At 39.3% G+C, this 15,416-nt stretch overlaps 1 protein-coding gene across 1 annotated transcript in view; it reads left to right on the top strand.

Moving 5' to 3' along the window:
- Positions 1-15,112, top strand: part of WNT7A (Wnt family member 7A) — a 35,658-nt gene extending 20,546 nt beyond the window's left edge. Inside the window, exon 4 of the mRNA XM_074914032.1 lies at positions 13,385-15,112. Coding sequence (XP_074770133.1) covers positions 13,385-13,864 — 480 coding nt within the window. The 3' untranslated portion in view covers positions 13,865-15,112. The remainder of the gene's footprint in view (positions 1-13,384) is intronic.
- The last annotated feature ends 304 nt before the right edge of the window (positions 15,113-15,416 follow it).

The raw sequence follows: 15,416 nt of genomic DNA, 5'->3' as shown, positions 1-15,416 counted from the left end.
ATGCACCTTTTATAACTGAAATAATCAGATGCTTGCTATAATGATTAATTTTCTCAGCAAAACCGCTGGCCAGGTCACATGGTTTTGGACACTTTATAATTTAATTTGGTCTTTCTCTTTGGACAGTTAGCAACATTTCCCACAGGGCATACACTTGTCATTCAGTACTCAGAGAGGAACATCATCCAGATGCAAATAGTTGCTGTATAGATTATTCAGTTCTCCCAATGTTTTCAGCACATTTGGATGGGACCCTTGGTAGAGTCTTCAGTGTCTCTCATGTTGCAGGACAAAACCCCTCATTTCTAAATAAACATTACTGACTGGAAATAAATTCAGCTGTTGCAAAGCATGATCACTTCAAAGCAAATACATACTAATTTTGGGTACTGTAAAACTTAGGCTGATCATGTAATAAAAGTTGTAAGGAAGAAAAACCACAGTGCCTTTTAGCCTTAACTCTGACCCATGAGCATCGCTATTTGACCTTGTATTATTACTGACCCGTGTTTTTTGATGTATTTAGAAATCAAAGCAGAATCAAAAATTCTTGAGCTTCATACTAAATTTAGGCCTAAGTTGCAAAATTTTCAGAAATAGCTGATGAGCACGGTTCTGCTTCTCCTATATTCCCCAGATGACATTTGTCACACTTCAGATTTAGGTTTCCAAACCTGAGGCTGATTTCCTTGCATAAAACTAGACACTTCCATCTCCATATTTTATCAATTTTAGCAAAATGCAACAGAAGGTAGGTATTGGCCAAGTTAGCAGGAAACTAATGGTTAGGCTGGGCTATTCACTGAAAACTTTTCTAATACACAAGCAGGTAGTGTTTATACTACACATAAAGTTTACACTGAATTATGCTGGAGATCTTGCATTACATCTATGCTGGTCTCATTCATTACATCTCTGACAAAGTATACCCATTCATCATGTAACTCTAGGTTTGTGTGGTTGAACCTCTGCTACCATGCTGTGTCAACGGGGACAGAAACTTGAATCTACTACAGTTACAACCCAAACCTCTAGAGTCTGAGCTGAAAGTGTCTCCAGGAACATTTCCAAGAGCCTTGCAATGATGAGTCAGTAACATGAACTCAGTTACCTGGGCTAAGCAGAGATGTTTAGAACAATACGTAACAGAAGTTTTGGTAAAGATGAAAGTTAAGCCAAGGTTTTGTTCAAATGCTTTATTAGACACTTGGTGGCAGAAAACTCTGAAGTCATGAAGCTCTGAACACTCATGAAAAGCAATAATTGCTAGTATTTGCTGTACAAATGGAACAGACTTTTGCTTTAATGGAAAGAATTTCCAGGTATTTTGAAGCAGACAATTTAAAAATCAATTAAATGAAGAGCAACCTTTTAGTCCAAGGACACAAACAAGGCCTGTTTTGGTAGTGGAAGCATGTAGGATGGATCTATTAAAGGATAAGGGTTTCAGATAATGGCAAAGAGGTTGCTTGGCTCTGCATGCCCAATTAGTGCCAAAAGGCACTGGTATTAATTTGCATTAGAACTGGTTATTGCAATGACCCTGAGCCTTCTGATACTTAAAAGTGAGCTACACATAATGTACTACATTTGGTCCTCCGGGACAAACAGAAGGCAAGTGTTAGTATTCATGGACTCTAAATCAGATCTAAGCCAACATCTATTGCCACTGGTCTAGCAATAGGTTCTCTTGGTAGCATTCGCCAAGACAACTAGCCTTGCCTTAAGCTTGCTAGATCTTGCACTAAATATAAGACCACACACATTTGTGAGTTCAGCCACCTTCAATTCATCTTACAGGGCTGTTCTCACATGAGATTCTAATTGAGTCGTAGCTCATACTCTTATAGGATCTGTATCCTCCCTGTGGTCTTTTATTTCACAGAAGTTTCTTCAGAATCTCTACCCTTTGTCATATTTGATTGAAATTACTAAAAGGGTGCAGCCATTGCCATTGCCAATGCCAATGGGACATAAGAAGACAGGAAGGCAGAAGGAAGCCAGACATCAAGTGAGTACTTAGGCTTTGTTTTCTCAGGTAAGCAACCTGAGAAGTCTGCCTTGCTCTAGTTGGAGCAAATGTAGACTGAAAGCTGTAATCAAAGTCATAGAATATTTTCCAGAAAATTATAAATAACTATGCTAAGGAATACCTTAGCATTAAGATTTTTCTGTCATTCTATTTAACAGATACTTTATATATATATTAATATATATATTCGTACTTTATATTAAGGTTCCCCATAAACAAAGATTTATAAAATCAATATCTGATTAATATAATAAATGTGTGCTACAGACATGCATGACTTGTTTTATTGATGAATTTATGGTACTAGTGAAACTGGTGCTTAGAAGCTATTGTTACAGGCATCCTATGAACCTTCTGAAATAAAGACCTGGAGCAGTTGGTTAACCCTTTGTTAAAAACATCAGTCTTGATATCAGACTCATTTATACACGGCTTACCTTTATAAGGAACTGTTAATGGTATTGTTGGATATTGCTACTTAACTCATCTATAAGTAGTAAATGAGTAGATCTATTAACAAAAAGCAACAGCTATGTCTTGTCTGGAGGGTGAGCTGACCAAGAGGAATGCATCAATACTGTAAACCTCAAAAATTAATTTTTGTTAATACATAATTGCTTGCCTGTAAGACAAAAGCTTCAACTATTGCTTAAAATACCTTTTAGAATGAAAAGGAGAAAATCTAATAAGCCAGGTAAGCAAGAGAGAAAGCCAAAGTTTGCTTAGACAGCACTAGGCGTTATGCATAAAATTAGGAAATTCCACTTTCTTCTGTATAGGAAGAAATTTTCATTGACAACAGGCCAGAAGATCCTTGTTAAAATTCTTGGCCTGGATACGGGCATGCTGATCTTGGCAGCTGCTAGGCTACAGAGATAGGCTCTGCTGGTAGGATCTTATCTCTGATAAGTGGAAGCTATTTGAAAACATGGAAGTGTGGATCTATTGTCCCAACTGCAACTGGAGGGGGAAAACTCTTATGTATAAAACTTAATTTGAAAGTAATCTTTGTGGAATAATTATTCGCATGAGAATATTACAATTAACTCAAAAATCGTGGTGCTTTATGGTAATGTGAATATTCTGAATTGTAAACACAAAGTGTGTGGAAGTACGTTCACAAAACATCGTGGGTTATTGTGATCGAGTTTCTTCCTTCTGATGACTAAAATTATTGCATGCTGATTAGCTGGGGGAAATTTCTCTTAAAATGACAAGAATAGCTGTCCCTTTCCTAGCAGTTGTTGCTTGATGTGCCAGGATGGTGATATCCCACCCAGGGTACAGCCATCCTTGGCAATGGTCTTGAAGCCTCTGCCACAGTCTAGATCATGTTATCTCTGCAAAACAGTGTGACTGAAGGGAACAAAAGTGAGTTTGAGATAGTTCAGGTGCTCTTTCCTGCTGAATACATAGTAGGTAGGCAGAGCAGGCAATAGGTCACCTCCAGTGACATTTACCAAGCTGTGAACAGTATGTTAGGTATTAGGACTGAATCTTAAAGATGTGTCTCTGTGAATCAAACATGAACATACCTTGTGCTTCTCTATAGACCAAGGGAATTAACAAAGAAATTAAACTAAGAAATACTGCATTATTATAAAGGCAGTACTGAAAAATTAATGTAGAAATACTTTGAAATCACCTGAAAAGCTTGATAGAAAGGGAAAACATCCTTTGTTTACTAAAACTACTGACTCAGAGAACTAAAACATATATATGTTTTTCAGCATAAGATATATGCCTTGCATAGTGTTATTTGCTGAGTACCTAAGAGTTAACTCTCATAGTTTGGTATGCAACTAAATGAACCTATAATTAACTGTGTGTTTCTATTGGTTAAAAATGTTTGGAAGCAATATGAAGTGATATTATTTTGCAACTAGTACTCCTGCCAGTACCTGGCTTTATTAGTTTAGCACAAGAGGTGTTTTCTGATTTGTTGTCTGGAACAAGTAAGACTGTTCTTTTGGTTTCTATCACTCTTTCTTTGGAAACTTTTCTCTTGACAGCTTAAGCATTTGTCAAAATGCTCTACCTGGTTGCTCCCATTTTTTTACTATACAATGCCAGCACCACTTCATTTGAGTGCTTCACTACCAGTTGGGAGAGTTACATGGAAGATGAAGTTTGGTGGGAATGAGTCAACCTTGTACCATTCCTCTCTCTGTGTGCATTAGCTGTGACAAGGATGAATTCCAGTTGTGTCATTTCCTGTTTTCCCTATGGTTTTTTTACATGAAGAATGACTCAGGCTCTATGACATAGCCCAAAGTGATGGACAGCAATGACATCCTTGCCTGAATAATCTCCAAGTAATAATAACTCATTGTGTTCCCAAATTGTGGAGAGTAAATAAGTTTAGATCATCTTATCTGGGAGTAATTCCAATTTCTTCAGAAAAGCATGCTAAAATATAAACTATAAGCACAATTACTTTCTTTCTTTATCTTTTAAAAAACACTACTCCGTCCTACATTTTAATGACATTTTGGTGCATTGTAATTTAGAAGCCCAGAGTATGGATGAAGATCACTGCCCCAGGATCAAAACTAAAAATGGACACACTGGACATAGGATGTTAGAATTATATTGACTTCAAAGAGGTTGAGGTCGGCAGACATCACTCAGTTAAGATTTCATTGACTTCATTACTCTGATCCATACATTGACTGCAGGACTGAGCTCCTAGGCTGAAGTAGGGATTAGGGAAAATGGCTTTTTTAACAATAGACATTCGTGATCTTTTTAATACATGGCAAAATACCATGTATGGTATGGATGGATGGAACAGATCACTATTTTAGAGAGGCCTGTTTTAGAAGTATCAGTATTTTGGAGTGACTTTTAATTTGTGACCAGAATGTACGGAAGGTAGATAGGATGCAAGAACAAATGTTATGTTGGTAACACGTCCAATTCCAGGAAAACTGCTGTCTCATTTTCTTTGTAAACTGTCTTAGAGTCATTGAACACCATGTTGTTTCTTCATTTTCAAAACTCCTTGATCATCATCTTTTATTCACTTCTGGCATGAACATGCTATCCAGTTTTGCAGAGGAAGATACATACTGTAGAAAACTTATGCAGTGCTGGGAAGGTGAAATAGATTATACAACCAACTCTATCCATGATTCTGTAACATCGTCCCACTTTCCAGTCTCTTTTAGCTTCATTTTACAAAGTACCCAGGTAGGCCAGACAACAAGACTATTCAGTATTTCACAAGCTAATCCATCATATCCACAGTGTCAGTTTTGCAGTGAATAACAATCCTAGATAAATTTTTCCTTAATCTCACAATCCCATGTCAGTAGGGGCTAGGAAATCACACTTTCACTTAAACAAATATAGAATATAAAATAGCATGTTGAATTAAAAGAAACCAGATTTTTTTCAGAACTGTTTTTTCCAGGTTCCTTTTTATGACTGATCTTTAAACTTCCTACATGATGACATTTACTTGGCACCGCATTGATCCAGTCTAATCTAGGTGATAATGGGTCTTCCAAGAGTTATTTTTTAAAAACAAGTAGTTCATCAAACACATTGACAGTTATATTTTCAAATTATTTCCATTTTTTCCATTAAAATATTTGCCTTTTAAATAGAAAAATCCACAAAACCAAAATGCAAGTCAGACGAATCTTGCAGACAGATGTACCAAGAAGCCATCACAGCAGTAACCCCTCAATAAACTGTTAAGACAGCCTTCAAGTACTGAGCTTTTGTCATTAGCAACTCAGAAAACAGAAAGTCTCACACCAGGAACCCCCCATCTCACAGTCTGTTTGCCACTAGACAGTAGGAACATGATACTTTCAGTCTATTTCCTGATATAAAACTCACCTAAGCCTTAGTTTAGTAATTCATAGTTGAGAAAAACTTTGATAACAGGACTTCCTGTCAACAGGAGGAAGGGTGGGTAAGAAGGCTTTGTGTTTGATATTACACAGAAAACTGTGTCACCCACCACGTCCCTTAAGAGTGTGCGAAACTCAACCTGAAGCTCACGGTTCCAGCTCATGAATTAATGGTTTCGATTTACATTTTGATGACCAGAGAGACAGAGAAATGAGGGTGCAGGTACTTTCTCTCTGGGGAAAACTGGAATGTGTTCATGAGAGACGTAAAAAGGCAAGGAATCCCACAGACTAGCTTGCAGCTGTTATCAGATAGAATGGGAGAGGGAGGGGGTGAGGGAGAAGAGAATACCTGGCATGAGACCTGCTCTGAGGAGGGACTGCCTGACGTGGCAGTGTGGATTTCTGCACGCATCATTCCTCTCAAATCTGTATCAGATTTTGCTGAGCTATTAACATCAGGTGTTGCCACATCATGCCCACTATCTCTGCAAGCAGTATCTTGATGAAGATAAATAAAAACTTAAGAACCTTATTTGACTTCCATGGGCCACGATTAGCTTTGCATAGCTGTCAGAGAAAAATATTGAGGAATGAGAAAGCTAGATACACACTGAGCCTTATACGTGGAATCCACTTTCATAGTTACTTTTGCAAAAACTGAGAGGGTTTTGGCAGAAGTTTATCCTAGGAGCAGCCACAGTGGAATATAAAGTGTTGTCCTAGGAGGGCCCCTCAGGGACAGAAAGCTGAAGTATGACACCTTGTTTTATTTTACATAGCAGTTCCTACAGTTTGAAAAAAGGTGAGGGCCATGCCTTATGGTTTAAAAGAGCATTATCAGGTTGTGTGAGAATCTGCCTCATTAAATTTCTCTTTTTAAAAACTGCTATATCCTTTTTATTTCAAGTCCAGCTGTCCTTCAAAAATAACAGTTATGAAAGCATCCCATGACATTTATTTTCTACTTCTCTTTTGGTTTTTGGTCCCAGAGTGGTGATAAATTGATTTAGTACATGGCAAGTCATGAAGGTTATCAGAAGTATAAGAAAAATATGCAGGAGAAAATATTTTTTGCTGCATTCCTCTCAGTTTTTACTGACCTTGCTCTCAGACTTCTGTGTTAATTTGCTACTCTGCACAGTGCTAGTCATTGAGTGAAGGGTACTAGGTCTTCTGTCCTCTAATTTAAACAATACAACTTCTTACTCAGTTTGTGTGTGCTGACAACAGGGTATGAGTACTGTGACCATACAGAAAGACTAGGGTTTTTTTCTTGTTGATATATTGTGGAAATAGAAGCTGCATTTAGAAAAGAATTGCTGCCTATGGTCAATTTTTTTATAAAGCCATAGTAATGGGCAACTAATATTCCAGTGCAGAAAGTATAAAAATAATTACGAAAGTCTATAAAGTTTATATAAGAAATGTAAGGAACCTCCTGCTTTGGGCAGCATACAGAAAAGTCAGAAATAGTACACAAAAGGTTAAACTTATGAGAGTGCAAAATTTCTGGTGGTGGTATTGGGAAATACCACCCATCTGTGATGTTTCTAGCATAATGCCATTTATCAGCATTCTCTTGGACTTCTTCATCAATAGTCCTCAGACCAGCGTGTTGCCTGATTTTCTCTAGACACGTATTCCAAGGGAAGTGCAATGGTGATTTGATTGGTGTAAGTCACATGCTGTGGTGATTTCCAAGTCATTTTTTATTTGAAACCAAAAATTTCTTTTAATGAGAAAAATGGTTCAGTCTGCCAGGGGTAGTACACAGCTAACAGTATTCAGTGGTTTGGTACTGACTTCAGATATTATTCTTTTCCACAGTTTTAGAATCAAAAACGTGAGAAAAAAAATCTTTTTTCTGTGCTTAATAAGGTCTTCATAATATGTTCAACTGAAATAATGAAAGACTGTCTGGAATCAGTCACTCTTAATATGGGACACAATCCGTTTCAAACTCATCCATAGTTAGTTTGCCATAAGATATCAATGCAAAATATGTTATGTTTCTACAGAAAACATTTTACAACAGCTCTAGTAATATAGTTAGTGAACATCCACTGATGGGAAATAATATCTTCTGTTTAAATATGCCTTTGCTAACTTTAAATGTGCAATTGGGTATTTTTTTATTATGCTGTTTCTCACATTTCTTAAAGATTTCATAGGGTTTGTCTTCAACAGCAGTGTTTCTTGTATTAGCTTAAACCAATATTTTTACTCAATGAATCCTTCTTCAGAATCAAGAAACATATCTCTAACATAGTTCCTGAAGTTTGAGGGTCTTTGTCTTACAGCTATAATTGCCTCTGAAAGTAATATAAATCATAAATCCTCATCTGCCGTAAGTTGAAAGGGGTGGGTTTGCATCTGTCCATTGGCCTCCCCAGCACACAGAAATGTTGTGACCACTTTTAAGCCCTGCTTTTTCTCTGAAGTGAAAAATTCACTCTTGTTTTGCCAATAGTTGTGTCTTCTTTGACCTATCGTAAAGGTATGCGTGCAGGCACTTGTAGGAGACAGTTAATTCCTGACCCACATGATGTGATATCAGAAAAATTAGGAAATATTATGGCCTTGGTGGGATAGGAATCAGTGTCTGTTGTCTCACTAATTACATCTGCCTCACATGTAGACTGGAGTCAGAGTTATTTCTGATGAAGCAGTAAAGGGTCCCTGGCCTCAGGCGTTTTGGTATTGGCAGGGTATTGGCTGTGAGGCAGGAGTTAGTTTCCACGGGAACCCTGCTGGTGAAGGAGAATGCACTGGGAGTGTGATGGTCACTGTATTTCACACTGTAGGTCCTTCAGGACAGCTTCGGCATCAAGTGATTCAAGAGCCTGGTGACTGAACGCAGGGCTGTGCGGTACCTGACCCCTCATGAGTGGGGATGTGGGGTCCCGGACTGCCCTGGCAGATGCATTTGGAAAGTCAGCTGTCTTCAGATGCTGGAAACCCAGGGAGGTACACACCACTGGCTAACTCGGGTAACAGAGGCACCAAGCTGAGAAAACCCACTGCACGAGCGTGACCCGTGTTTCTGAGCATGCCAGCTACACCACAACCTCTCTCTCTGCTTGCCCAGACCTGAGCACCCAGAGCACCCGTCCCACCACCCGGAGGGCACACCTCCAACGTGGCTGTGGGGCACCAGTGGCAGCACTCATAAGCGAATGCCACTCCAGCGCCCAGTCACACCAGCCAGTACTTTCTGCTGGTTTCACTGGAAACCAGGACCGTTGGCTCAGCCAGCCCCCAGCCGGGGCACCACTGCCAGGCGCCCTGCCCGCTGCAGGGCCACAGTGCTGGTACCAGCCCATGCGGCTCCTGGGCTGCAGCGTTCTCCAGAGCTACAGCTTGCCACCCTCACAGGACGCACCCTATGCATTCTCTGCAAAACTAAAGGTGAAGAAAAAACATGTTAAGTTCCTAATGGCAGTGCCCAAAGGTACTATATCTGAAGATAACATCTGCAGAGAGAGCCAGCGCAAGTTCTCTTCACACAAACTATTTCCCAGAGGCTAATGGCAATGGGGAGAGAGAGAGAGAGAAAAACAAGTACTGACAGTTTACTGTAGGAGCTCAAAGAAAAAGTGGACAAAGCTAAAAGAACTCCAGCTCTTTGTTCGCATTTAATCCAGTTCAGAGCATTCACTGGTGCATACAGATTTACTTTCCATGGCTGACGGAGCTGGATCTGGTCATTTGGTAAGAAACAGGATCTAAGATTTAAGCTTTGTGCCCTTCAGGCTCTTACATTTTAGGAAAAAGTCAGTCTATAAGATATATAAGAAGTTTTAATTGAATGTAAAAAGTGTGAGCAACTGGCTAATAACTTCAGGGAAACAAAACCTGATCTTTAAAGGTGAAGAACACTTTCTGTTTTTAACACAGACCAAGTTTTTAAGGGGTAGAACACTTCTTCTGGCTCACAGAAACCAAGGGAAAGACTGAGTCTTCCTGTCCCTACCCAAAGAATCTGCTATTTTATTTTCTTCTCTTTTCAACTCTTACCTTGAGTTTATAAAGGCACTGGTTTATCAGAGGCAACTAGAATAATGTAATGGTGTTAAAATACCACTGTCCACATATTTTAATGCAAAACAAATAGTCCAAGCACCTGGTATCACAGTATAATAAAACTATCAAATCACCATTGCAGGCTTTTGCTTTTGCTGAGGATGGTTCAAGTTACGTGTAGCCTATTTTCTAAAGACTATAGAGTCAATTCATCTTTGGCTGAATTTGCAAAGCACAGAACTGAAAGACAGCACCAGCAAGGAGGATATATATACGAGAACAGAACCAACAAAAGGGTTTGTGAGTGAAAGGTAAAGAGGCTGGGTTAGGAAAGGCAGAACTGGATGGGAAAGGTCAATTGTAGAGTACAGTAGACCCAAATTAGGCAGATGTGTTGTAGCAATTTAGCATAGTATATTGGAAACTCACCCCCAACAAGTGCACAGAGAAAAGGGAGGGTTAGGAAGTGCCATCTACAAAAAAGCCACCCAAAGCCAATGGCACAGTGTTAAAAGATAAAATTCTTTCACATTCCTCTGCCCCCTCCTGTTCCCATCCAAGCGTTTCTGCTCATTTAAGAAGGACCCCTAGCACTTGAGCTCAACTAGTATTTTTCAAACTTCTCATGTTCAGACAAACCCAGACCTTTTTATCCTAAGTGTTCATGCCCAGTCTTAGCTGAGACCAGAAAAGCTGAAGCTCGTTCTGGTTGGCATCATGTCACCCAGAGCAGGAGACCAACACATGACATGAGGCCATCCAGTTGCTGAACTGCTCCAGCTGCTTGCTCAGCTCTTTCCAGTAGAACTACTCATTCTCTCAGAGATTGTTGGCTGTAAATGGGATGTTAATGAAATAAACCAAAAGGCAATTTAGGCTATTTAACTACACTTGAGGAAAAAAGCCCTACCTAGATAGATGACACATGATGTATTTTGTATTAATGTTTCAAGTCAGTTTGGCGGGTCCTGATGGCAGGCAAGTGAGAAATATTTTGTTGCAAGTTTGAACATCATACCAGGGTATAAGGCCAGCCACTTGAACAAAAGCAGTGATTGAATTAGGGCTGAGAAATGTATCCCTGGCTAGTTTCAAAATTAAAAAAAGAGAGCTTTTAAAAAGGTACAAATAAGGCTAAAAGAATTTATGTTATTTTTCCGGTTTCTGTGCTATAACTCCTCTTCTGTCTCCTCATCTATCTTCTAAGTGTACTACCTTATGAATGGGTGAGCAATAAAAGAAGTATGCAGTGGCTGAGAGAGAAACTCAAGATAACAAGATAATGCAAAACGTAAGCCAAAGCTTGAGCAGAACTGCAAGTTAAGATGTAGATCTGAGTATAAAAGTTGCTCACATCTGAGTTTTAAGGCAGTCATTAGATAGTTTGCATGAAAAACTAATTTAAAAACAGTAGCACAAAATGTGACCTAATATATGCTAAGTTCACATCTGCCAAAATCTTGGACCTATACTTTCTAGGGGTTTTAAGCCTGTCTTCAGACCACACATGCTGACATTTCACTCATAGACTGAAATAAAAATAAAGCTATTTTAATGCCTCTGAAATCCCTGTTTTCATTGAAAAAGGGCAGAGGAACAACAATGAGTAAAGAAGCAGCTATAAACTATCCTAAGTTTAGGCAATAGCAATTACTGTGCCTAGGTGACATGGGAACAGCTTCAAGACCATAAGGCATGAGAATAATAAGCTACTATGTGCAGTCTTGAAATTACTTGTTTTAAGGCAGCCAAGAACAGGACGGGGCTTTGCTCACCAGTGTTAATGCACTAATGATCTGCTGGTTACACAACGTAAGTTGTGCTCTTTCTCCTTGCCACTCCTGTTTATGCTGAGATTTTACACTTGAAGTCCCAGCACCTATGTCTGGCTTTTGAGCTGGACTTGGCTCCTTCAGTGCTGGCTGCCATTTTCAGCTGCAGTCAGTGATGGTGTCTGCATGGTGTTTTCCATACGTCCAAAACTGAAGGGGGGTGGCTTATAACAAAGGGTTAATAAAATTATGTATCACTGACCTCCTTCCAGCCTTCTAAACTGCCCAGGTTTGGAGCCACATGGATCATCTGGGGTTTCTCAGAGGAAAAATTATGTGGCCACTCCCTGAACCCAGATAATCCCTCTGGCTGGGCTTTCCACTGCTGGTATCTTCCAGGTTAAGGCAGAATGTAATAATCAAAATTATTATGGTCTCTTTCAAGCAAAGACCGGTTGGAAATTAATTGCTGTAATTAGCTATGTTTTCTAGCATTAGCGCAGTGTAGGTGCTAAGTGAGGTCAGTTATAGGGCTTGGGACAGACTGCAAGGGCTAGGCTGGTCTCCGGTTTTATTTAGCAAAGGCTGGGTTCGTAAACAAACAGCAGGAGGGAGAAGAGACAAGATTAAAGTTTCAAGGGATGTGAAGTTTGAAGGAAAGATGAAGCTTGTAATCTTCGAAAGGAAAGTAGTGATAACTCAGTCATAAGCATGAGAGACCCCTACAAAGAAAAGAACATGAGACAGGGTGGAGCAAGCCGTGATATGGAGGTGTTTGAGACAGTCTTACTGTATTAAGGAGGTAGAATTTTTTTAACAAGAATTGATGACAAAATGTGAAACCAATTCCTCATCTTTGCTCTTGCCCGTTATGCTCTAAGACAGACCTAGTTTTCTTGCAAAGTAGCTGGGGCATTTTGTATGCTCTGTTATCCATGTGAGAGGAGGCAAAATACTTCAAACCCTCTAGAAAGTGCAAAGTCCAAACTGAAGCATAAACTTTCAACATTTGGAACAGATGATGCTTATATGAAAATGATCATCTGCTCTACACCACTGGTTAATGTGAGACTAAGAGAAGGGTAAGCATTGATAGAGTTTACCTGCTTCATATCTTGCACAAACTTTCATCATTTTCAGGTGCAAGAACAGAAATGCAGTTTATTTTTTAACTTCTGTTTATAAAAATCAAGTTCTAGTACCTATTGTTGAATGTTCAAAACATTCTGCATGGGGCATTTCATGTAAAGGTGTGATTTTCCGCCAGTTCCTAATTTCACTGCTATATGCCAGAACTTGCAACAGCAGACAAATCAGCAGCGTTGTACAATCATATTGCAAATGAAAATGAAGAAAAGCTGTGGTTAAGGAAGGTCCCATCTTACCTTTGGCCCATGGGCTGTGAAATTAGGCAAAGTTATCTTCCCTGCTTGACTCGAAGTACAAATGGGGAATCAGCTTTGCAGGCAGACCTCAGCTGACACTGATGAGCATTTGCTGCCTAGGACAACAGTGTCACCAGGCAAGCAAACCCCGCGGCTTTGGTGGGAACGTGGCCTGTGTCTGGTGGCAACTCATGCTGGAGAGCAAAGCCATCTGTGACTGTCACGCAGCATGCATCACGTAACCCTGTTTTTTTGAAGAGACTGTAGCTTGTCTTAATGCATCATTCTTTGTTCTTCTAAATACAGATTCTGGAAGAAAACATGAAGTTAGAGTGCAAGTGCCATGGGGTCTCGGGATCCTGTACCACTAAAACATGCTGGACAACTCTGCCTAAATTCCGGGAGCTGGGTTACATCCTTAAGGACAAATATAATGAAGCTGTTCAAGTTGAACCAGTAAGAGCAAGTCGTAACAAGCGTCCAACCTTCCTCAAAATAAAGAAGCCACTTTCCTATCGCAAACCCATGGATACAGATTTAGTGTACATAGAAAAATCTCCCAATTATTGTGAAGAAGACCCTGTCACCGGCAGTGTGGGAACACAGGGCAGGATGTGCAACAAGACAGCCCAGCAGTCTAATGGCTGTGATCTGATGTGCTGTGGTCGAGGTTACAATACACACCAGTACTCAAGAGTGTGGCAGTGCAACTGCAAATTTCATTGGTGCTGCTATGTTAAATGCAACACATGCAGTGAAAGAACAGAAGTATATACCTGTAAGTGAGTACATGGCTGGGCAGGCTGACATGTCCTTGGCCATGAATACGTTTGCACATGCACTCAACGTACCTGCACAGGACTGTAGGAAAGACTTGCTCTCCCAGAAGAAATGCTGATGAATGGAGCCCTCTCTTTTCTTCTCATATTTCATTGCTTATGTGGATACACATTTCAGACTCTTATGAAAGTCAGCCAAGAAACAAAATCAAACAAACCCCACCCCAAGCCACATGACACACAAAACAGAGAGAAAAAGATAATCTCAGCTAATCTGCACCTCTAAAGCTAGAAGCATTGACTGCTTTGTGAAGAGACACCAGTCAGAGAAAAATCGAGTGTGGCAACTAACTCTTGGTTTGGAAAAAAGATGGTCAAAAACTTCAGTGTATAAAGAGCAGGGAGGGGTAGGGGAGAAATCCTCAAAAAAGGGCTTTGAACAGGATGGGATGGACAGTGCCCCATTGTGAATTGCCCATGTGAGTGTGTGGATGGCACAAATTTAAGCTTCTACGCTTGTGAAAAGCTTCTGCTGGTCTTGCCCATCTTTTCCACTTCATACCATTTGCTACAGCGAGTAGAACTGTTGAAGTTTTCTGTAGACACTGCTTTATCTGCCTTTTTATGTGTGTGTGTGTGCTGCAGATTTTAGCACAGGGATTTGGGACATTTGGGCATAATAATAGCAATATTTAACAATTTATTCAGATAAAACTAATATTAATTTATTTAATTAAAAAGAACTCTACCCACATTTTTGGAACTATTCTGCAATTAAAATAGATAGCTGGCTTTCTTTGTGGATTAATTTTGTAGAAACAGCAAGGAAAAACTGGAGCTGTATATATTATTCTTAACTAGGATATTTCTATTAGTTGGACTTGCAGGATATGTTCTACAGTACTAGGTGTTTAAGTACAAAAGCTGGCATCTTTATATATATGTACATACACAAACACACACTGTTTTGGGGTTTTTTTGTTTGTTTGTTGTGGTTTTGTTTTTTTGTTTGTTTGTTTGGTTTTTTTCTCCTGTTTGCTGCTAGTTGTCTGGAACAAAAGTCAAGTGGTAGGGGTTACAAATCTTTACCAGTTGGTTTTTTTTTTTTTTTTTTTTTCTTCAATTTATGAAAGAAGCATTAATAAAATCCTGTTTGGAATATGTTTAAAAATAAGAAAATCCAGACAAACTTCCATCTTTCGGAAAAATCAACCATAGGATAAGAGAGTATATTTTGTAAGAGACTATTTTTATATAAATATTTTATTTATACTATGTCTGCTTGTTCAACCTGTACTTTTTCTCAAAACAGGCATACAATTTGTAATTCTTAGGCTATTTAACAGAGAAAGGGTAATTAGTTTGTGGACACAACAGCAGCAAGCTGGATACATTCAGCTGCAGTTGGTGGATGTGTCAGAAAGCAGAATGAACTTTCTCTCCGGATGTGTGCACAAACTGGGTCTTTTCCTGCAGCTCAATTTGCAGAATATGCAAAACAAGAACAGGGTATGTAGCATCAATTTTGTCACATAGCTTGAATTCATGATTGGTATTAA

This window comes from Athene noctua, chromosome 10 (genome assembly GCF_965140245.1).
Source record: "Athene noctua chromosome 10, bAthNoc1.hap1.1, whole genome shotgun sequence".
NCBI classification, from domain to species: Eukaryota; Metazoa; Chordata; class Aves; order Strigiformes; family Strigidae; genus Athene; species Athene noctua.
The sequence above is the reverse complement of the archived record's forward strand: the minus strand, read 5'-3'. Positions and strand labels throughout refer to the sequence as shown.